Below are 23,516 nucleotides of genomic sequence, written 5' to 3'. Positions count from 1 at the left end.
CGTAGCTGCATCTGGGGGATTCGTTTGATGACCAGGCCGGGTGGGGCCCACAGAGCTTTAGTTCCCGCGTGTACTCCTACCTCTCTCATGCATGATCTCACGGCGGTAGCACGATTAGGAATGAAAACAGACGGGAACGGCGGGAAAACCCCTCAACTATTTTTATTTTTGTTTTTTATTACGAAAAACAGGAGCGGGAGCAAAATAGCTGGGTACGGGAGCGGAAATGGGATATAACGGTTACGAAAACGGGCGGGAATCGGAAAATCCACGGAATGCATTATTATTTAATCACCATTCACTTTGCATGAGTACAACACTAGACACTCTTTTACACAAGCTATTTTTCAAAAATATGATCAATATTTCTTGTTTTCTACGGTTAAATCGTGAAGTACATGTATTGATGTTGATGAATATGAGAGAATATATGATGTGCCTATTATTTTTTTACCGGATTTTCTAAATACGGGATTATTCTGGCTAAAAACGAGATCCTGCAAATACTAGCGGGATACACCCCTTCCCATTTCCCGTACCATTTTCGTATTTTTCCGTAAATACGGAAATGGACGGGATAAATATAGAAATACGGACGGGACGGGATGAGATTTTTTCCGTTCGTTTTCATCCTTAAGCACGATGAGCGACACGTATGCGTCGTGGTGAGGTACTACTACGTGAATAGTGGCGCAAGCTGGGTCTGACACATCGGAAGTGTACGTGCACGTCCATGCGCACTCCCTTCTCGGCTCTCCAAGGGCCGACTGGCACTTACTTTAGCAATTTTTACATTTTGACATTTATTTTTGCGATTAACTATTAAAATAATATTATTTAAAAAAATTCCGAGAATGATGTCTTTGGCTGGTCGTTCCAGAGGAATCTGGAATCGGACGCTTTGCAATGGCGGAGCATTTTTCGACAGCCAGTCATAGCAAGCATCCAGACGACGGAGATCAGGAACCAAGCTGCGAGCCACAGGGGCTAGATTGTGAAAGTGACTTGGGGGAGACGGCGCGACAGGGTTGAAGTTGAACTGATTTTTTTAATAAAAAAACTGACCTTCAGCAAGCCTAGGGACAGCACCTGAGAGTTTGATTGGGCTCAACTGCTGTGCACGGGGTGTACCATATATATATATATGGCAGCGCTATTCTACACCCTAAGTCTAGAATGAGATTCTACACCCAACCAACCCAACACCCACACAGCAAACCAACCGATCCATAACTCCACCACTCCGACCCGTCCACCCCACCTCTCCAGCTTCTTCGTTCGTGAGCACGAGCCGCGAGCGCGCGGAGCGGCGCGAGCGGCGAGTGCGAGACGTCCCCGGATCGGCGGCGCGCAGAGGGGCGAGGCTGTGGTGGCGCGCAGGCCGCCGGCGAGGGCAGTGGGCGCCGTGCGGGGAGTGAGGTGCGGCGGCGCGCAGGGTGGCGAGAGCAACTGCGGCGCGCAGGGGGCGGGGAGCTGGTGGGCAAAGGAGGCCGCTGCGGCCTCCTGCAACACGAGGGAGGCGGCCGCACGAGCTAGCTGGAGCGGCGGCGGGCCGGCCAGCAGCGTCGGTCTGGGAGCAGGCACGCTATAGGAGCAGAGGCAGCAGCAGGGGGCGTGCAGGTGCTCCAGATGCCGGGTGCGCGAGGAGCCGAGGACCTTGTGGGTGGCGGCGGCGCGTTCTAAGCTAGACAGGGGAGGCATCGGCGGCAAGTACACCTTACGTGGATCCGTGGAGGTGTAGTGTGGTGAGCAGATTGGGCATGCCTGATGGTGTACTGCGTTGAGCAGATTCGGAAAAAATTACTGAACCTTCCTTTGGAATTTGAAAAATAATGAAGCACTTAACTTCTCTCAATAATTAAGCTACTACTTGTCCTATAATGACTTATCTCTGTGTGTTTTGCGGTGATTGAATTTAGTTTTTCATGGCATGATTTTGGTTTTTTTTCTTAACCATCAATTTCAGTATCCGGCTCTGGATGGTTCAGTAGTTTAGTAGTCTAGTATTTTTCCAGTCGTTTATAAGGTCAACTTTGAGCCATTTGATGCTGCGTATGAGTTCTGTGTATGCCAACCTTGCTACATTTCTATTAAGAAGAACGGGACTAAGGAAGAATGGGCAAGAATTTAATTGCTAAGGAGGAGCATAAGACGAACGTTATGTTAGAACGGGATGGAGGGTATACATTTTTAAGTGCACTGTGCTTTAGCATATCTATAAGCTCGTTCCTACAACATAGCGTTATGCGCATCCTATGCAGTGTTGATGAACACGTGTTACTAGGTTACTGAATATTTATTACTGTGACACTCTGGATTACTGAATTCAAGACATGTATATAGCCATTGTTGAATTAAAAAATTCTATGGATTTGTTGTATGAATTTGTAAAAGAAATTATTGGGTCTGCATGTACAAAATCTACATGTGTTAGTGGAAGTCCTGAACCACAAAAATATTGAGGGAGCTGCTCCTGAATAACTGGATCTCTGCATTATTGAACCCAAACGAGTGTACAAAAATTATTGGTGAAAGTCTTGAATAACCCAAAAATATGAGAAAAGCAACTGAATGCGCATAGTAAATACTGAATAATGGATCTCTGAATTACTGAATGCGCATAGAAAATACTGAATACATAGGAAAATAGTGGGATGTATTACTAAATCTACATATACAAAGATATTGCTAGATGAACATATGCATATGCATTACTGAATCCAAAAGCATGTAAATGGGTATTCCAAGAAAAATGATTCTTCAATAATGTGAGAAAAAATAGTGGAAATGCATAATTCTGAATAACTGATTCTCTAGATTAATGAAAATCCAAGCATATACATATAGTTTGGAGGTGGGCATGAATAATTGGAAATACTGAATAACTGGATCTCTCTATTACTGAATCCAAACATTTACATGGTGTGTTACTGAAAAAATAATTCACAAAAGATATGAGAAATTACTGAAAGAAGTACATAATACTGAATAGCTATTTCCCTGGATTACTGAATCCAATAATATACATATAGTTGGGTGGGTGACTACGTATAGTACACATATTAGTTATGATTAACTATCTCGTGCAGCCTCCGAAAAAAAGTCTTCGGAAAATGCATGACGCATCTTTCTCTTCTCTTTGAACCCTCTCCCATGTCAAGTTCAGTACTATCACTGTCGTATGCATGAGACGATGAATCGGAAAAGGGTGTCATGCCCACATGAACCTGCCACCGGTAAAACTCTAGAAAAGATCGTTGAGAAAAACAGAGTGAGACTGGCAGGAAACTGAATCACTGGGTTACTGCTTTACCAAGAATAACTTAAATGCCACCAAGTACAACTGGATTACTAATAATTACTAAAAAACATGCAATTACTGCTAGGGTATTGAGGGATTACTGATACTTGTAATTATTACTGGATTACTAGATACATACCACAAGCGAGGGTGGTAGGATGACCCCATATCCAGACGAATTGGTGTGTAGTTCTTTCTCATCAAGCATCAATAATAAAAAATACTAGGCTATTTATACAAACCTAAAAGTTACTAAATTCAAGATATACATAGGTAATGAATATCAGATCTCCAGAATACTGAATTCAAGACGTACATAGAAATTGCTGGATGTACTACTGAATTACTAGGTTACTGCTTTACTGAATTACTCAGTTCAGATCATCAAAGCTCGGTAATAAGAAAATGTGAAAATCAACTAGATGCATGCAAAAATATTGAATACCAGATCTCTGTATTGCTGAATCCAAAATATACATATGCATACATAGGTACTACTTGGTGTATTACTAAATCTACATATGCATATGTATTACTGGATAACTGAACCTCTGAATTACTAAATCAAGCATCAAATATTTAGTAATGATTGAAAATTATATTACTACTGACATTGATTAACATAGTGTTGAACCTAAACTAATAAACAACAAAAAAGAACAATTGTGCTGGAAATATCAAATTACTGAACTACTAGACTAACTACTTGATTTAGATTATCAATGTTCAGTAAATAAAAAAATACTAAAGCCAACAAACTACATATGGATCATAAAGGAATGAAAAATACTGAATGCATGTGCTGCTAGCTACTACTGGACTAATGACCGAGTCTAAGTAAGAAAAACCATTATGCAGGAACTAACAAAATTACTGAGACTTAAAACATAGCAAGTGGACTAACTACTACTCAGTTCATGATCAGTAATGACCAAAATAAAAAAGTGATGCTGGCAATATTACTGACCCGAAGAAAATAAGAGATACTGAACTACTGACCTAACAAAAATAATAGACTAGGTCATAAATTTAGAGCAACAACGTTCAGTAAAAATTACCAAGACTTAAATGCTAGCCTACTAGACTAACTACTGGGTTCAAATCATCGGCACTCAGTAATCTCAAAAAATACTAAATCTAATAAAGTCTAACGAATTACTTATTGGTGCTGAAATCCTAACAAAAACATTCAGTAAATACCGACAAAAAGATGAAATAATATATCAGGAGCTAACAGAAATCTGAATAAAGCACATCAGGATGATTCATCTAATCAGATAAGCTGATTACTGCTAGATTTGCATGTATGCCGACCAATTCCAGATCGGGGGATTGGAATTTTTTTTAAAAAGCATACTACGTATGATGCTCACCATGCGGTGAGTATACGGGAACGGAGGGGATTGGAGGGACATATGCGATGCCCAACGGGGCATGCTCAGCTCGAGGCCACCACGACAGCTCGAAATCACCAGTTAGCCACCGCTCTCAACCTCGGGCGCAGCGTTTCGCCGCCGCCGCCGGGGCCGAGCGCGGTGGTGGTGAAGAACCGCGCATGCCCCACCCCGTGTCCAAGCCGCGGGCACGCAGCCTCTCCACGGAGTCCTCTCAGAGCATGTGCGCAGCCTCCCAGAGCAAGAACAGCGCGAGGGCCCGGCCGGGTGTGGGTGGGACTGCACGTGACGCACCCTGCAGCCCTCGCACCCCGGTCGCTCGAGGATGCCGCCGAGCCGCCTCCGCGCCATGCCGCTCGACGCAGCCTCAACCTCCGCGCCCCGTTGCTCGATGTTGCCGCAGCCTCCGCGCCTCGCGGGTCGATGCCGCCGCAGCTTCCACGCCATGCCGCTCGACGCCGATGCAGCCGCCGCGCCGTGCTCCTTGTCGCCGTCGCCGCCTCCGCACTGTTCTTCCGCCGCTCTGGACCGCCGCGCTCCATCACGCTCACGGTTGCCGCTGTGATTTGAATCGGGATCAGGTGAGTTTGGGGAGGGATCGAGGGGGGTAATTGGAGTGGGGTGGGTCAAGCTGGGCCGAGCCGATCTGGCGCGGGGAGGGTGGGCTGGCTGGGTCGTTGGGTATTGGGCTGGTGGGTGTAGAATGCTATTCTACACCTAGGGTGTAGATTAGCACATAGGTATATATATATATATAGACACACACAGTTGTGTTCACATCTTATCTCTGAGTTGTGTGGTCATGGTTCGAATGGGCTCTCATTTTTATGGAGCTAAGGACTTTCAGATTTATATATTGTTTTCACTGATTAACAGCTGCATAGCAGCTACGTCACTAAGTTTGTTTAAAACCACATTAGAGTTTCCAATGCGGAGTATGGTTCATGTTTGTAAATATTGTGTTTACATGATAGCATTAGGTTGATAGTTTTGTATATGTGTATGCAGCTTTGCTCTGTAGTGTAAAGGCTTGAGATTTATATTAGTGAAAAGTATGTTTGTATGTGTGTAAAGTGTATATAAAAATGAGTTGAATTTCAGATTGGTGATAACATCTTTGTGGTTTCGAAGACTACAGAGTTGTAAAAGTTTTTGTCATATAATATATAATTTCTGTCATTTTCTTACCATGTTAAGGTATGGTCCGCACTAGAACGCTTAACAAAAAGAACTCCCATCCATTTGCTAAGTTATCTGGTCTGCCTAATATGAAGCTAGGCTGCAACAATAAGACACCATCCCACACAAGCTTGTTGTGAAAAAGTTAAAGACTCACCATCACACAATTGAGCCTGCTGCTCCATGGCCTGCAACCTTATCTTGAGCTCTGGATTTTCCGCAGAAAGTCCAGTTGTGTCTCTCTGCCCAGCAAAACACAACAGTGTGAACAATATCAAGAAATTTAATACAAAAGACATGCACATTATAAATTGCTAGTCCTGCTCTGAGATTCAGAGAACAGAAGCAGTCCAGTAAAATATACTGGAAAATACTGAATGAAAATTTAAAGCTGCAGCATAATATTAACCGAGTAACAAGGTGCCATTGATACACTGCACATCGAGAAAATGAATAATCGAAAGAGATCATTCTGGAATACAAGACAGTCCATCTCTTCTATCATCCAAGTTGTTAGCTGCATGCGAGCTCAAAGATGGCGCAGCAACGCAGGTTTTCTAGTCCTACAAGTTCGCGGCCCATCGTGCTAATCCGCGGCGTAAAGAGACAGCTCAGATATACACAGCCGTGGGCTCAATTCGGTCATTTGGGCCGGGCTGATGCGCTCCTGGAAGAAGAGCCAAGCCCAGGATTGGGCCCAGTTCCACTAAAAAAGCCCAGCTGAAACGATCAACCTTTCCTCCGTCATCGTTTTTCTCTCCTTCCTGCAGTTCTTCTTCCTCGGCGTCGCGTCTCCTCCTCCATCTCGTAACCCTAGACAACCCATCAGATCGGGGTCTCGGCTCCTCTTGGCTCACGAGACCAGGGATTTGTCTCGCGATCCTACAAGTTCCATGTATGTATCTTTCTCTCTCGGTAGATCTTTTTGCGCATCCGTGTCTGATCCGTGCACCTGGACGAAGTATGTTCGGTTCTCGTCCATTTTTCTTCGTTCGTGGAGCGAGGTAGAGAAATTTGCGTTTCCGTCCGGACGTTCAGTCCCCGCGAGAGGATTCGTCTCCCCGGAGCGCCTCCTGATCCGGTTCAATCCTCACGGACTGCTGCTGCAGGGAAAATTATAGGTTACGTGCGTAATGTGTAGTGTAATTGCACATTTTGAAGGGTGTTTTGAGACCATGAATTCCGCGAGAGGAAGGGGATAATGTCCTGCAACCGAATTTTAATGTTGTTACCTTCTTCGCTTGGGAACTTCATAATTGCTCTAACTACTGATGGAATGTCTTCCTGTGTAGCCTTCAGTTTTGAGTCCGGGCGATGAGAAGTTAACACTTAACAGGCTTCATTTATCATCACTTCTCTTTTTATTTGTGAAGTGAGGGAGATTTTTTTTTTGACTGGATGTTCTATCCCCGTGAATGGATTCATCATTCCGGGTTGTCTCCTGGAGTCCTGGTTTGGAAATGAGAAGTGGGACTAGTTAATGCATGCTAAATGCCTCCCTCCTCATCAACTGCCGTTCTGTGGGAAATCATAAATTAAATGTGCAATGTGACTGAATTCCCATTTCTCCATTTGGCTTGTCTACGGCAGCCTACAAGTCTGGAATTAATAGATGTTTGCTTCAGAACTTATGTTAGCGTTTTAGACCTTCGATCAAGATCCTATAAGTGCTATGTGTAACGCCTTTCTCTTTCTCAGCTGTCATTAGAATCGTTAGTTTAGCCTCTGAACTGATACCTCTCTATTTGTTCTGTATGAACGTGTGATTTATATTCATGCTCACTTGTTCACAATATGCTCAATTCTGTTTCATTGTATTTTCGTGAACTGAGGTAGGAAATTTTTGCTCCATCAACTATGAGTTTTTTGACACGAAAGGATTCAGTAATCCAGATTGTCACCTAGTAGGGCGTGGGAGGGGTGACGAATTAGTGCCACTGGATACTTAATGAACAACTGTTTTAGGTCAGACCATAAGTTAAGTGTGACATGTGTAATTGAAATGCTGATTTGTCACATCTTTGACAACTAGATTTTGCATGTTAACTTCTGCAATTATTTGGTTCCTTGGGTTCAGAACTTAGATACACTGGCTTCAGATGGATCATCAAATTGGGATTTTTGCATCTAAATGCAGATTGCTTATGATGGAATCAGTGTTTTTTTAAAAAAAAATCACTGTTGCTTTGCTATGTAATAATGCATATATTGTTCACAATCTTGGGAAGGGAATTTTATCTGATTGTTGCCAGTTTTTATATATTGTTCTGTTATGCAAATTTGGCTCTTCTATGCGCTCAACATTCTTGCTACATACTGGTTTACAACGCTTGATCGATCTTTTGTTTAAGTAAAAAAGAGTAAGAAATAATGTCATGTATTGAATTTTAATGTTGTTACCTTGTTAGCTTTGGATTTTTGGAATACCTCCTGTTATTGATTGACCTCTGACTTTGTAACCTGTAGTCTTTGACTTTGAGCGATTTTGTACAAGAAACGTCCATTTCATGTGTGTTTTTTTTTAAAAAAAATGGTTGATCTTCTGTCAGGGCGGATGCTGAACCTGTTGATCCGAAGAATTACCTTGAGGAACGTTGCAAGCCACAGTGTGTAAAATCATTGTATGATTATGAGGTTTGTGTACATTTGTCTTAAGGAGCTGATATGGTTGATAAAATAATTCCAATCACAGATCCAGGACTCATGCTGGAGAAGTTTGACAGAGTTCTTTTCTTGTATATTAATGCATGCCTACATTATGGAAGTTTTATTTGAAATATGTTATAGCCTACAAGTTTGAATTCTGCATATTATGCTATAAATTGGACAATGCCATCCTTTTGCCATATCTTATAAATGGCATACTTTTGCATTCCCAGAGTCCACTTCAGTTTTCTAGGCACCCTATAGCATACTAGTTAGAACTTAGAGTTACTATTATTGTGCTGTCAGCAATATTTTCCAAGTCAAATGGACACATCATTGGATTCTGAATGGTACAATCGTACAAACATGCTATTTGATTCCATGAAAACAGATATGGATCTGATTACCACAAGGAACAATCTATGCCGTATTTTGGTTTGTATTTTTTAATCTTGTATAGTATATAGGCAAAACACTGAGCTTGAATTTTAAGCCAACTATGTTGATTCATTCTAGTATTGGCACATATGATCTTGATGCTTTTACTGTGAAGCATGTTCACTTGTTAATCTTGTGTGGTTAGCGTTAACGCTATCCTTTTCTTGTGCAGAGATGCATGAAAAGAGTTGAGAACGATGATAGTGGGCATAAGCACTGCACTGGCCAATATTTCGACTACTGGTCATGCGTCGACAAGTGTGTACGTAATACTTTGGGTTGAATAATTACAGATTCACATTCTTGACGTTTTATCAGTCTCTGAGCAATTCATTATCAAATTTGTCGTACAGGTTGCTCCAAAGCTCTTTGATAAGCTTAAATGATGTCGCTGCTTTCAATGTGACTTCTTTGCCGTAGTTCTCAAGCTAAATAAATTGAACATGTAACAAACAGTTTCATTTTGCTATTCAATTGGCAGAAGTCTTTGAATAAGGCAGACACGTACTGTACTGGTGTTCAGTTTAACTGTCATACCTAGAGAAGGTAGATGGAGCAAGGTACCCAGAGTGTTGGTATAACTAACCAAACGTTTTCGTGGTGGTGGTGGTGGTGGATATGAGCTTCAAAATTCAAACTTTCATCCTTTATTTTGGCAATTGTTTCCATTCAAGATTGCATCCATTTTTCGTGCCTCCAGTCCTTTGATAATTTCTGTGTAGATTTCAAATGAATCAGTCAGTGCAATATGGCATCCATGAGCTGCAAAGGTGGATTGATTCTGTCCAGATTATGGCATATTATTCGCTCTGTTCAGCTGGCTGACAAGCCAGCTAGCTAGTAATATTTTTCTCTCACACCAAATCAGCATCAGTTATCAGCTAGCAGCCAACTAGCAGTATTTTTCTCTGACAACAAATCAGCATCAGCCACAGCTAGCCGAACAGACTGCAACTAACACACCAATCTAGGAATTAAAGTAGGTGTCCAAAACACAAACTCATTGTAGCACAAACAACAGTGATAATCTGAAAGACGACGACGCATTACGGAATGCTGAGAAACAAGGTCAGAGGGGTCTCTGGCCGCGGCTGAAGTGATGAACGGTATGCAAGTAGAGGTAGTAGACGGAATGCTTCTACAAAAGGGCAGTTCAATAGAGTTATCATCATTTGGGCCGGCCACTATATGCTGCTGCCATAGAGATCCCATTTTCTACTTGTAAAATGCACGAGAGTACAGGTTCTTGACACAACAGCAACATCAGTTGTTGAACAATCTCCACTCCGCACAGCACAGAGCACTACTGCCACAACTGACCGCAAGGCCATTTCTCCGCATAAGCCGATGCGCTGCTACTCTGCTAGTTCTGTCTCGTCTTGCCATTGAATCCAATTTCGTTTTCTAGTGCTTGGATCAATTTGTTTTGATCGTGTTCAGATCTGCGGCTTGTGCAGATGCACATGAATCCTGTTTTATTTATTTTTTAGTGGAAGACTCTAGATTTGTTTACACACTTATTTTGTTTATGAATTGCTTGAACATTTAGCAAGAGGCATCTTGAGCAAATTTGTGAGAGCAAACCATCCATAACTATCGCTTCTTCCCCATTTCTGCAACATGTAACCGGCGTCGACCTCTGCAGCAGAATGCCGCAGAAGGGCAAAGTGGGACAGCGGGTCCTGAGAGAACGAGCAACCCTTCATCTTGGTTGGCGTTCAAAGGGGACGCCTGCATGATGAAGAATGACTGCAGAGTAGCTTGTCCACCATGCCTCCGCAGCATACGCAGACGCAGTGCCATACCGGCTCCAGGACGGAGCACAAGATCATCGACACCCTGCACCTTGTCAACGTGTGTCTCTCTCTGCAGATGGCTACATCAGTCGACTCGAAGTGGACAGGTGCAGAGCGGGGCAGGTTTCTTCTACGGAGTATCGACATGCGGAGTCGATCCTGCAGGACAGCAGGAGGAAATCAGTTCTATAATAAAACTATTTCGTGATGGCACTTCAGTGGAGGGGGAAAACTAACAAGACTTGACATTTCACATACGCAAATAACTGAGATGATCAATGAGTTAGTAAAACATACCTGTTTCCTAGAACTTTGATCCTAGATCCGAGATACTTGAGCTGGTTATACACTTCTCCAACATTCATAGATACCCAAGAATCCATTTGGGCGACTCCGACAGGAAACCAGATGTTTTCAGTAGAGGTACCATTGAACGAATATGTTGTCCTTTTCAGGACTGCAGCAACGGTGAAACCCACCAGTCTCTCGCGCAGCTCTCTTTCACTCCTTATCAAAAGAGCGTTCCAGAACTCAGTTGTCGAGCCATTATCATTTTCGCCTCTGGTGACGTCACGTCGTCACCAGAGGCGACACCACGTATGGGTAACACCACAATGTGATTTGTGAAAGTGTTGGCGGGAAGGGGCGAAGCCGTCGTGTCACTGGATGGACTTCAAGTGACGTACCACACTGGCGCACGCGCTCAAGACGCTGGACAGCATGAAGTGGTTGGGCGTCAGACCACAGCCACTTGTCGTGAGCTCGGCAAAGAGCTGGATCGCCTCGTTCCCGAGCGCATTCTGCGAGTACACAGCCAGCATCGCGCCCCACGACACGGCATTCCTCCCAGGCGCAGCCATGCCATCGAACACAGCGCGCGAGTCATCGACGCGGCCGGCCTTGCCATACATGTCGACGAGTGCGGTGGAGACGATGGTGTCGCGCGCGCACCCGGCGACCTCCGCGCGGGCGTGCACCTGCCGGCCGAGCCCCGCGTCCGCAAGGCGCGCGCAGGTGCTGGCGGCCGTCGATAAGGTGACCACGTTAGGCTGCACACAGCTAAACTCCATGGCGAGGAGAACGGCGATAGCCTCCTGGGGCCGACCGGATGCGGTGTACCCAGACATGAGCGTCGTCCAGGAGACGACGTCCCGGTCCCGCATTCTGTCGAACAGGTCACGGGCGTGGCTCATCGAGCCGCAGCGACAGTAAGCAGCGAGGAGATGGTTGGAGGAGGCGATAGTGGACGCAACTCCGGCCTTGAGGAGCTTGGCGTGGATGGCCACGACGGAAGCGAGGTCGGAGGCGCCGCGCAGGAGGTGGATCAGCACCGGTGTAAGCGTGGTAGTTGAGAATGAGGGCGCTGCCATTGGAACGGGTTTTCATGGCTGCCTCATGCACCGAATTCACTCAGCTTAACTTTGTTGCCCCAGCTAACCCTAGTTGCACGGTATTTGCCATGAGCGCCGCCGCCGGTGAGCAACAGGCATGGCGGCGGCGTCGAAGAAGAAAGGCACCACACCACACCGGAGCAGTTGATTGTTACGCGGGCCAGTCTTTATTTTGAAGAGTTTTAGGCCTCGTTGTTGAGGCCTTCGAGATAAGAGCCCACACAGGTTTTTTTTTCATTTTTATATTTAAAAAAAATAAAATTTCAAAAATATATGTCGAATAGGAAAATTTTCAAAAATAGGTACCGGTCGCCCCCTTAATAGGCGACGGACCTAAATATAAAAAAAATTATATTTAGGTCCTGGCGCCCAGGGCGTATTAAAAAGTGAATTTGTAAAATTGATATAAAATTGTAGAAAAATACAAACTCAACTGTTCTGGATTCTATGAAATAAGATCTACAACTTTTGTTACATAAAGTTTTTCATTTGATCAATGTATCTTGCTCTATTTTAAATACCAGTTTAATACACTTTTATTTAAATATCAAGATCCATCCTTTGGATGCATGCCATCTTTGGCCAGAGTGTTGCATATGGTGAGCATAGGCTTGTGCAAAATTGGTAGGCCCAGCAAACATTTCTAGAATAAGTTTTTAAATTAGATCTTGCAATATATCTAATTTAAATGGGTTATTTGTCCATGCTGCTATACTTAGTTTTAGAAGCCATAACTTTTACAGTACCATTATTTTTATTTTCTAAGATCTATAGAAAAAGTTTGGTAAATTTTAGATAAGCACAACTAGATCAAATGAATTATTTCAGATTTTTCTAGGTACAAGAACTATTTTTCTTGATTTAGTGCATTTACCTTAGTCATAATTCATTTGGTCCAGTTGTGCTTACCTAAAATTTACCAAACTTTTTCTATAGCTCTTAGGAAATAAAATAAGACTACTGTAAAAGTTATGGCTCCTAAAACTCAGTATAGCAGCATGGATAAATAACTCATTTAAACTAGATATATTGCAAGATTTAATTTAAAAACTTATGCTAGAAGTGTTTTTGGGCCTACCAATTTTACACAAGCCTATACTCACCACATGCAACACTCTGGCCAAAGATGGCATGCATCCAAAGGATAGATCTTGAGATTTAAATAAAAGTGCATTAAACTGGTATTTAAAATAGAGCAAGATACATTGATCAAATGAAAAACTTTATGTAACAAAAATTGTAGATCTTGTTTCATAGAATCCAGAACAGTTGAGTTTGTATTTTTTTCGATTTTTCTACGATTTTATATCGCTTTTACAAGTTCACTGTTTAATACGCTCAAGGCGCCATGACCTAAATGTAATTTTTTTTTACATTTAGGTACTGTCGCCAACTGGATGGACGACAGGCTCCCTGTCGCCCATTAGGGGGGCGACAGGCACCCATTTTTGAAAATTTCCCTATTCGGCATATATTTTTGAAATTTTGTTTTTTTTAAATATAAAAATGAAAAAAAAACACACACAGGTGAGAGTATAGTTTGGGCCCATTTGCGGTTTATGCTCTCGACATTCTTAAACTGATAAGGAATTTCTAGAATAACGTTTACCTTTTTCATTCGTCTTCCTTTCATGTTTCCTGCTAACATATATTTGATTAGTTTTCAACAGCATATAAGCTATAGTAATCCAAGCTCCTCTGGGATGCGAAAAATCCTGCGGTTCGCAGAAGGCCTGGGTTTGTTAGTTGACTTAGCTGATCCAATCAAATTTTTAAAACTAGACCTCAGTTTCCGATTTGGAGAAGAAAGCGAATACGGTTCACTTCATCAGCCACTCATCGCTGATTGGTCGATAAAAGATAGCGAGTTGTCTAGGAGCTGTTCCAGAAACTGCACATCTTCAGCACTGCTAGATAAGCGTTCACTTAGTCCACCTGGTAATGAAGCACCCTTTGATAATGGAAGCAAAGGAACTAGAGCAGCAAAACTGTGAGTCACAGTCTGCCTAACAGAACCATCTGGGTCGCTCATACACTTCAGAAGTGGAACAAGGAACGGAGCATATGGAACCAACTCCACAGCCAAACCCTGAACAAGAAGGCTCAAAAGCATCCCAGCCCCTTGTCTTGCACAAGCAGAAGATAAATCAGACAACATTGGAATGACATTCTCTATCACCAGAACCATCACATCATCAGCCAATGACTTTGCCATGGATGTGATGCACCTTGCAGCAGCTAGCCTAACAGCCCCATGAGGATGACGAACACACCCAAGAATACAGGGAAGGAGACTTAGCAGTTGAGGCCTTAAGGGCTCAGCCAAGTGAGGCGTAATTGAACGAACAACCTGAAAAAACATGGAAAGACACCAAAATGTGAGCAGAACTAAGCATGCTAACAGTAAAGGATTCAAATTGAAGTTGCATACGGGTTTGATACCAACAGGTGATATAAGCCTAGACAATACAGTAGTGTTATACAAAGCACCCAAAACACTCGATCCAAATAAACTCTAAATGGAACAAACCTGGATATTATTTATGAGCGACTGTGGATCCTTATCCTCATACGATCTGCCCAGCTGTGCGATACTTGTATCATCTTTTGGGCCATCTTCGGTTTTTACTGGTTTAAGAAACTCAGTAAGGCAATCCCATAATTTGGGAAGTTTTTCAAACAATGACGGTCCAAATTTCTCACAGAGATGCTTGAAAGCTAACTCTGATCCACGGCGGCTAATAAAGCCCTCCATTTTTTACCTTTCTTCACTACCAGAAACTGTATGACCCCTGGACCTATGACTGCTAAAACGCTTTCCAATTGACAGTAAATTCTGGTCCTCAACAACCTGCATTGAGTTAATTATTGCAGCTTGCAGTGTCTCGCTAGCATCAGTGCATGTCAATGTGCAGAGATTCTTGGTTAGCTTGTCATTGGGGCCAGGCTTGCGGCCAACACAGCTACAAATGAGCTCGGCAAGTGCATCAGCAGCTTTATCTTGAAGTACTTCTTCCTGGATGACACAGAATAATCTGAGCATAACGGTTAATGCAGAAAATACAAAATAATCACAAGAAAAGCTAAGTCATTTACCTGTTCTCTTTTTATGGCAGCCATTAAAGGTAAAATGACTGGGTTCAACTTACTAGGCAAACCTGACATCCAGACTACAGCAGAAGCCACTAAAGAACAAACCGTCACATGCAAATTATTCTGCATAATAACATCAAACAAAGCCTATGTAAATATATTACAAACAATTAGGAAATCATAAATATCAAGCATTTTTCAAGTAACATGTGAGAACACAATAATTTGAACATACCCATACCTGAACACATTTCAAGTAACCTGACGTAGACAATAGACCTTGTTTTGCTGATTCTATGTTATTCAGGACAATTCTTTCACTTTCTGAAGGAAGATCAGATTCGGATGGTAAAAAAAGCTTTGATGCAAAGTTGATAGCATCATCAACACCCAGCACATCAACATTAAGGTTTAAGCCATTAATATAATCTTTGAAAACAGGACAAGAATCAATTGAGTGAAGCAAATTATTGGCTTCATTGCGCATCTTCGTGTATGTCCTTGAAAGTTCAGAATATGGAAGCACAGAATCCTTTGTAGGTAATGCTGGATCGGAGCAGGTCAACATGTCCAGTAGCCACTCTTTCACGGAAGATAGGAAAGCTAGTAATGTACCCACTGATACAGGATCTCTACCTCTCAGATCCTTAAACCAAGAAACGATAACCATTGAAGCCACCTGAAGCAACAAAAACATGAGTTTAACAACTGAACACAGGGACATAATTTACATGATTGAACCATCTCATACCTGTCGCTGAACTCCTGAGAGAGACATGAGATCATTTGCTAGTGGACTTAGAACAAATTGCCATGAGCCTACAGGCAACTTAGATGCAAAAAGCCCAAGTGCCATTGATGTAAGAACTCGTGTAACAGATTTGTCAGAATCAGCACCAACAATTATCTTAGAAATACTGGAGGGAATATCAAAATGTTTTTCATGAGAAGTACTTTCCCCTGTGGAACCAAACGAGATCATTCTTTGCAGCAGCTCTTGAACGACTTCCTCGGGGAAGGGCAACTGGTAAAAACATTTTTGTTGAATCCAATGCTGAGCCAAATGGAGTGGTAGCAAGTTGTACCCAATTACTAAAATATAGCTTCGCAGCAGATTCAAGGTCCTTCTCAGGGCACTACAATAATTGAGACAGTTTTTTTCATCAATGTCACTGAATGCTAGACCAGATTGTTAAGCTGATGTGGATTTAGTAAGTAAGCGATGTCCAGAACATCAAAATAACCTGAAGTAGAAGTTTCCAAGCCCTTTCAGAGGACTGAAGAATCTCATCATTTGACTCCAAAAGTAGGTTCTGGAAGACAACCTGCAGTGCATCTCCTAATATTGAGGTTGGCCAGAATTTAGACGGGACAGTTTCAGATAAACTCCTACTGTTCCCAACCTCTTGACGGTTGCTCCTCGCACGCGCGCCCCTCCGCCGCTCTCGCCCTGGGCCCGCGCTCCTCCGGCGCGCGCCGCCGCCCCGCGCTCGGCGCCGCTGCTCTCGCCCCGGGCCCGCACTCCTCCGGCCCGCGCGCCGCCGATCCACCGCTCTCCATTGCGTGTATCTAGATCTCCCCTAATCCGGCCAACTCCGGCCATCTCCCTTCAAAGCCACCGTCGGAACGCTTCCCCCACCGCCCTTTCGATCACCTCGCTCAACCTCAACCCTCGGCCAAGCGTCCCCCGGCCTGAATCAGCCGTTTTTCCCTCCGCCGGAGCTGCTTCGGCACCCACGGCGAGCACCCCCTCCGCCACCTGCTAGCCCCATGGCTGGGCTGCGCGCGCAGCTCATGCGCCATGCGACCTTCCCTTCCCATGGCGGAAGGAGGTGCTGTCACTCAGCCAGGCCTGCAGCCGCAAGCTGCAGCGAGGGCGGCGTTGGTGGACGCACGCCGACTGCCTGCCGGCGTTGGTTGATCGAATGCTCTTCTTCTCTTCATGTTCTTCCTTTTCTGGTTAATTAGTGCACTATTGGTTGTTGTCTCTGATTGAACCTAGATCTAATTTAATTTCCTAATGTTCCTTCTTCTGCGGCCAATATCCTTTTGCTGGCCCCTTCATTTTTGAAATCAATCAGTAATCCACATTCAGATCTAATTTAGTTGGTCAGGTTTGTTTCTGAATTCGTGCCTGCATCTTTAAATTAGATGATCTTCTCGTTTCAGATATTCTCATGTACTAACAGTTTGTCCATTTCTTGTGACACTTGCTTTTTACTGCAGCTGCAGCTGGAAACCAGGGTTAACCTTACCTGTGGGAACCGGTCCGATTTGACCGGTCGGACCGGTTCCGGTTTCGGCCGGTACCCAACCGGCCAAAATTCAAAATTTAAATTTAAATTCAAAAATGAAAAAATTTCAAAAAATTTCTAAAAATATTTCAAGTTGCGATGAATCTAATGGTATCAAATTTTCTCAAAAATTCGTTCATTTAGTATAGTTTGCGGGGATTTAAAGTTAAATCAAAAAAGAAAAAGAAAAAAATGAGCCGGCCCATTAAGGCCCACCAGTCAAACCGGTCAAACCGGCCGGTAAATCGGTCAAACCGGCTGATAAACTGGTTGCACGGGAGCTTTTGAATTTGAATTTGAATTCAAACCGGTCAAATCGGCCAGTAAACCGGTCGGAACTGGTTGCACGGGAGTTTTTGAATTTATTTGAATTCAACCGGTTCCGACCGGTAACCGGTCAAACCGGTCCGGTAAACCGGAACCGGAGCCCGGCGGTTACCGGTTACCGGTCAGGAAATAAAACCCTGGTTGCGAAGCGTATGGCGTCGGCGCCCAGGGAGGAATCGCGCTCCATCCCTACTGTCCTGATAGCGTCATCTCATACTCCGCCAGTCCGCCGGCGCACTCCATATACAAGCGGAAGCGCGAGGGTCAAGTACACACATTTTTTTTATCACTTAATTGCAGGATAACAGATATCTAGTCTCACTTATATACAATCCAAGGCAAAAGATTAGGAGTGATAACTATCAATTATATCCATTTCCTGTTTCTTTGCCATACAAAGTACTTCAGTACTTGCATGAGAACTGAGAAAACACAGTCACCATCAGTTGGTAGCAGTTGTTGAAGATAAGAGTGATATCTGATAGACTATCCTAGTGCCCTTCATCTGAACAAAAGCAAGGGCCATTAGGTATAACTACAGTCCTGAAAAATATGTTGGTTGGTTCCCCAGTCCTGAAAGCATGGGGCATGCACTGAAGAGAAAAATAAAAGAGAAGAAAATAATCTCACCTTGGCCCTGAAGTTTCACGAATTAGTTCTCTGAGATGCCATGCCGCGCCACGCACCGAACTGTCAGATTGTCGCGGAGCCCACAGACACGAGGGGCCCCTCCCGGTCCCGTGGCAAATAAAGTCCCATCTGAACTGACCCATGCCCTCTCATTCTTTAGGCCCTATTTTGTTGAAACGCAAAAAAAATTTCGAAAGAATCTTGCTAATTTGAATTACTAAATAAAGTCTATTTACAAAATTTTTTGCACAGATGAGTTGTAAATCACAAGACAAATCTAATGATATTAATTAATTCATAATTAGCGGATGGTAACTGTAACATTACTGTTGCAAATCATAGATTAAGTAGGTTTATTAAATTCGTCTCGCGATTTACAGCTAATTCATACAAAAAGTTTTATAAATAGACTTCATTTATTACTTCATACATATATCGAAACATTCAATATAATTTTTTTTTCGTTTACGGGTTTATGGTGTGGGAAGGCCTTAACCTTTTTGACGAAAGTGAGGATACCGGGAGCAGTGGAGCACGAATCCAGGAGCTCGTGTCACCCGCCGGAGGCCGAGATCCCACCACCACCGCACACCGGCACCCGGATCCTTTTCTTTCTTTCTTTCACGAATCACGAGAGCGCACGCAATCATTTTCTCGGCGGACAAGTCTACTCCTTTAGCCCAGTTTCGCCAATGCTTATCAGCCCACCTAAACGGCCCAATTCGCGCGAACTAGGCCGAAATGCCGCGTTCCAATCCCCACGCACGCAGACCACGCCGCAGCAGATGGCGGCGCTGCGCGTCCCGCTCCGCGCCATCCTCTCCCGCGCGGCCCCTCCCTCCGCGCGCCTCCTCCGCGCGCTCCATGCGCGCCTCGTCGTGTCCGGCCGCCTCGCCGCCTCCCCCGCCGCGCTCACCTCCCTCGTGTCCCTCTACGCGCGCGCCCCGGCGGCGCTGCGCCCCGCCATCCCGCTCCTCCTCGCGCCCTCCGACCCGCTCCCCTGCTACAACGCGGCGCTCTCCCTGCCGCACGCCCTCGCGCTCCCGCTCTTCCGCCGCCTCCGCCTCGTCCACTCCCCCGACGCTTTCTCCTTCCCTCCCCTCTTCTCCTCGGCCCCCTCCCCGCCGCAACTGCTCGCGCTCCACGGCCTCGCCCTTCGCTGCGGCCTCGCTCACGACCTCTTCTGCGCCAGCGCTCTGCTCCGGGGGTGCCTGCGGTTCGTCCTCGCCGACCACGCATACCGCCTGTTCGACGAATTGACCGTTCGGGATGTCGTCGTGTGGAACGCCATGGTCAATGGGTTCGCGAAGATCGGGTGCTTTGACCACGCCACGGAGTGCTTCCGGAAGATGAGGGAGGAGGGCGATGTGGAGATCAGCAGCTTCACCATCACCGGGATCCTGTCGGTTTGTACCGCGAGAGCAGATTTCGGGCGTGGGGCCGCGGTTCATGGGTTGTTGGTGAAATCAGGATTCGACAAGGAGGCATCGGTGTGTAATGCATTGATAGACCTTTACGGAAAGTGCCATAAGGTGGATGATGCAACAAGGGTGTTTGAGGCACTGCCAGAGAGTGATAAGGATCTGTTCAGCTGGAACTCAATGCTGTCAGCGCTGCAGTACTCGGCTGACCACGTGGGGACAATGAATCTGTTTGCAAGGATGAGACGTGCTGCACTGTGGCCGGATGCAGTGACCGTGGCGGCTGTTCTTCCTGCATGCGCAAAGACTGCAGCCCTGCAGGTTGGGAGGAAGGTGCATGGGTATATCGTAACGAGCGGCCTGGCCTATGATGGTGCACTGGATGTGTTTGCTTGCAATGCGCTCGCCGACATGTATGCGAAGAGTGGTGGTCTGGATGAGGCTCGTTGTGTGTTTGATTGGACACGGCAACGGGATGTGGCATCATGGAACATTATGATCGATGGGTATGCTTCACACGGGCGGGGGCAAGAGGCACTGAAGTTGTTCCACCAGATGATAGAAGAAGGCCTGGTGCCAGATGAGGTAACATTGCTGGGAGCACTATCGGCTTGCAGCCACTCTGGGCTTGTCGAGGAAGGTAAGGGTTTTCTAAAGAGGATGAAAGAGGAGTTTGGAGTGGAGCCACAGCTGGAGCACTATGCATGTGTCACTGACATGCTTGGTCGAGCAGGAAGGTTGGATGAGGCGAGAAAAGTAGTAGAAGAGGCTGGTGATGTGAGTGCTGGTGCATGGCGGACATACCTTGCTGCATGCCGGATGCATGGTGATAAGGAGAGAGCACAAGAGGCAGCTAGGATGCTGATGATGGCAGAGGAATCAGGGAGTGGGGGATGGGTTCTGCTTGCCAACACATACGGTTGGGAGGGAAACTTTGAGGAGCTTGAAGAGGTGAGAGGGGAGATGAAGCGCCGAGGGGTGCAGAAGGCTGCACCTGGTTGCAGCTGGGTTGAGCTAGGGTGAGAGAACAGTGAAAGTGGGATGGTTATCCTGAGGCTGGGTGATCTATGAAATGTTCCACAAGTTGATAGGTTGGATGGAGTGCAGGCATCTGAGCAACATAATTCCATTATATCTGGTAGAATGATCACTTTTCAGATGTTGCTACAACAATTTGTTACAAGCAGATGGACTGACATTAGCTCATAAGTTAGAATGGTGCATCAGAAGATAAAGTTAAGCTCGCACCATCAAGACCAGCACCAAAATTTGGCCCTGGCAACAAATTTTCACCAAATATCAGAGTTCCAGTAGCCAGCGCTCCAGCTCCAAGCCCCATTCCCAGGTTAGGTGGACCATTCTGACCTGCAAACCTTCTTGGTGGCATATTTATGTAGTTCTGCGGCACTTGCCCCCTAGCAGCAGGATATGGTGGCGAAAAGTAACTGGGGTTTGAGGTGGGAGGTGGCAGGGTTTGTGGGATCAGTGGGGGTCGATTCCTATAGCCATTACTTCCTGATGGTGATGGATCTGGCTGAGTGATAGGGCTCGTTTGCATGGTGTTGCCGTAGATATCATTAGGTTCACTGTGATCCCTATAATGGTTTGAAGGCAGTGGTGGATAATTATAAACTGGGCCATCTTCTATAGCTAATGTGATCCCAACCTGGTTTGGGTACTTCGATCCATCATGTGACCCTGCATATCCACAAGGCAATAGAGTTGAGTTCAGTTGTAGGCGGATTGTATAATAATTTAATATGGTAAATATTTGTTAAGGTCATCTTTGATCACTTGATCTATTGGTTAAACGTAAGTTTTGTATTGTTGGTCTGCATATTCTTTGTAGAAAATTCTATTTTCGAAGTGTTGTACTGAGTTCCGATCAACGCAATGGGTACAATCTCACATTGTTCTATTTTGAAATAAAAAGATGAGTTTCTATTAACCTGAAAACTGAGCATGGACATCTTCCTCCTTGCAGATTCGGATGGATATATCGACAAACCCATGAGCTTTGTCTGACTTCTTCCTCCTAAGCTGGAAGCTTGCAGTCTCCTCAATAAGCCCCGGGTGCTCCTCACCATTCGCAAATTTGTCAAAGTACTCTTTCATCTGGATGACTGCAGCTCCCTGGAGGTGCTCTCTCAGGAAGATGGGCTCTCTCCTGTATACTTCCACCGTCAGAGCCATCTGCTGCAGGCTGCTCAAATCATGCTCGTCAGCCGAGACAGAGAACTACATGCCCCAGCTCGGGTCGGAGCTCCCAGACGCGTCCACCTTGGTGCAGTACTTGCTGTTTGGATCGACCCATGCGACGGAGAACCACTGCGGTTTGAGCAGCGACGACCTGCGGCCCAGGCCTCGTGCGGAGATCACGCAGAACTCGACCGACGTTCTTGCCATCTAGATGAAGAAAGAAAGGTGAGGAGGAGGTAGCAGGACGGGGACGCAGACCATTGAAAATGATGGTTTGAGATTCGTTGCGTCAATAGGGTGCTTTACCACGTTACAGTTATTCCGAGGTGATATGGGGGCTGATTTTCCGTGTTTGCTTTGCTGTTGCCATGGAATTGATTCGAAAGCTGTAGCACTAGGAGAGGGGAAAGCATAGCTGAAAAACGGTATGGTGCTCCGATGTGAAGCAAGCTTTCTTGCATTTGACCTGTGGTGCTTCTTTCGTTTTGCTTTGCAGCATTCGTCTCCACGGCCATTCCATGGTGGCCATGGGTGTCCGCATTGCTCTGCTGTTTTTTTTTCTCTTGATACCGACTAGTACTGCAACTGCAACTTGAGCACGGAGAGCAAGGGTCTTTAAGTAAGAGTTTTAAATAAAAATAAAAAACGTAAAAAACATAAATCTTATTAAGTACTTCATATCGTAGAAATCGATTATAGTAGGTTGTCAGGGGCAGATCCAACGTGAGCCCCCCTGCCCCCATGGATCCAATGGAGCCCTCCCAAAGCCCCCTCAAGAATTTTCAACCATGAATGAAGAGGAAGAAGAAAAAGTTAGGAGGGAAGAAAAGATTCTAGATCCGCCACTGTAGGTCGTCATGCAGTATCTCCTCTCTATTTATGTATGGTGCATTAGGATTTAGTAAGAAACTTTAAAAGCGTACTTTGATCATAAATTTCTCTCACAATACGCATTTGTACTGCAACACGCCATGCAAGCATACGCTTGAAAGCCGTTCGTCGCGTTGTGCACATACGGACGAACGGAGTGGCTGATCTGCCAATATTTAGTTTCGTCCGTGAGGATCAGCGTTCAGCGGGTGGCCATCACTTCTCCTGAATCTGTGCCTTTCACCATGCGACGTTGGGCCTTGGGCGATCGACCGCGCGTGTTCAGTTGATCAATCAGACAACCACGGCGTGCCGCAAACACAGCTGACTCGAATCAGGCCAGTCTTAGTGAAAGTGTTATCGACACAGTTACCAAGACTGGAAACTTGAGAACTGTGCCAGTGGAGAGTCATAGTGATAACACTCCTCTCTCCTCATACTGTTGGTACATGTTAACAAATTTAATGTCCATAACACTCCTATAACACTCCCACCGAGATTGGCCTCAGATGATGCCACGCCGAAACTTTTTTTGAG

At 45.0% G+C, this 23,516-nt stretch overlaps 3 protein-coding genes, 1 long non-coding RNA gene and 2 pseudogenes across 4 annotated transcripts; 2 read left to right on the top strand and 4 right to left on the bottom strand.

Moving 5' to 3' along the window:
* Window positions 1-6,594: 6,594 nt before the first annotated feature.
* On the top strand, window positions 6,595-9,642 carry LOC120675746 (cytochrome b-c1 complex subunit 6-1, mitochondrial-like). Its single transcript, XM_039956953.1, has 4 exons — window positions 6,595-6,769; window positions 8,424-8,508; window positions 9,131-9,220; window positions 9,312-9,642. Coding segments are annotated over exons 1-4 (210 nt in total). The 5' UTR covers window positions 6,595-6,767; the 3' UTR covers window positions 9,345-9,642.
* Window positions 9,643-10,410: 768 nt separating this feature from the next.
* On the bottom strand, window positions 10,411-12,293 carry LOC120675745 (pentatricopeptide repeat-containing protein At4g15720-like). The gene is made up of 2 exons (XM_039956952.1): window positions 11,052-12,293; window positions 10,411-10,913 (listed from the first exon to the last, which is right to left on the bottom strand). The coding sequence occupies exon 1, from the start codon at window positions 12,122-12,124 to the stop codon at window positions 11,414-11,416; it is 711 nt and encodes a 236-aa protein (XP_039812886.1). The 5' UTR covers window positions 12,125-12,293; the 3' UTR covers window positions 10,411-10,913; window positions 11,052-11,413.
* Window positions 12,294-14,025: 1,732 nt separating this feature from the next.
* LOC120675996 (TATA-binding protein-associated factor BTAF1-like) lies at window positions 14,026-16,667 on the bottom strand. The gene is made up of 6 exons (XM_039957205.1): window positions 16,483-16,667; window positions 15,990-16,374; window positions 15,480-15,917; window positions 15,242-15,361; window positions 14,676-15,161; window positions 14,026-14,495 (listed from the first exon to the last, which is right to left on the bottom strand). The coding sequence occupies exons 1-5, from the start codon at window positions 16,572-16,574 to the stop codon at window positions 14,904-14,906; spliced, it is 1,293 nt and encodes a 430-aa protein (XP_039813139.1). The 5' UTR covers window positions 16,575-16,667; the 3' UTR covers window positions 14,026-14,495; window positions 14,676-14,903.
* A 1,454-nt stretch (window positions 16,668-18,121) lies between these two features.
* LOC120675759 lies at window positions 18,122-18,582 on the bottom strand. The gene is made up of 2 exons (XR_005675474.1): window positions 18,490-18,582; window positions 18,122-18,364 (listed from the first exon to the last, which is right to left on the bottom strand). It is a non-coding gene; the product is annotated as an uncharacterized LOC120675759 (long non-coding RNA).
* Window positions 18,583-19,274: 692 nt separating this feature from the next.
* On the top strand, window positions 19,275-22,571 carry LOC120676180 (annotated as a pseudogene).
* On the bottom strand, window positions 21,023-22,352 carry LOC120676181 (annotated as a pseudogene).
* Window positions 22,572-23,516: the final 945 nt, after the last annotated feature.

The sequence above is a fragment of the Panicum virgatum genome, chromosome 5N, assembly GCF_016808335.1.
Source record: "Panicum virgatum strain AP13 chromosome 5N, P.virgatum_v5, whole genome shotgun sequence".
Lineage (NCBI taxonomy): Eukaryota > Viridiplantae > Streptophyta > Magnoliopsida > Poales > Poaceae > Panicum > Panicum virgatum.
Note: the sequence above shows the minus strand (reverse complement) of the source record. Positions and strands in the feature narration are given on the sequence as shown.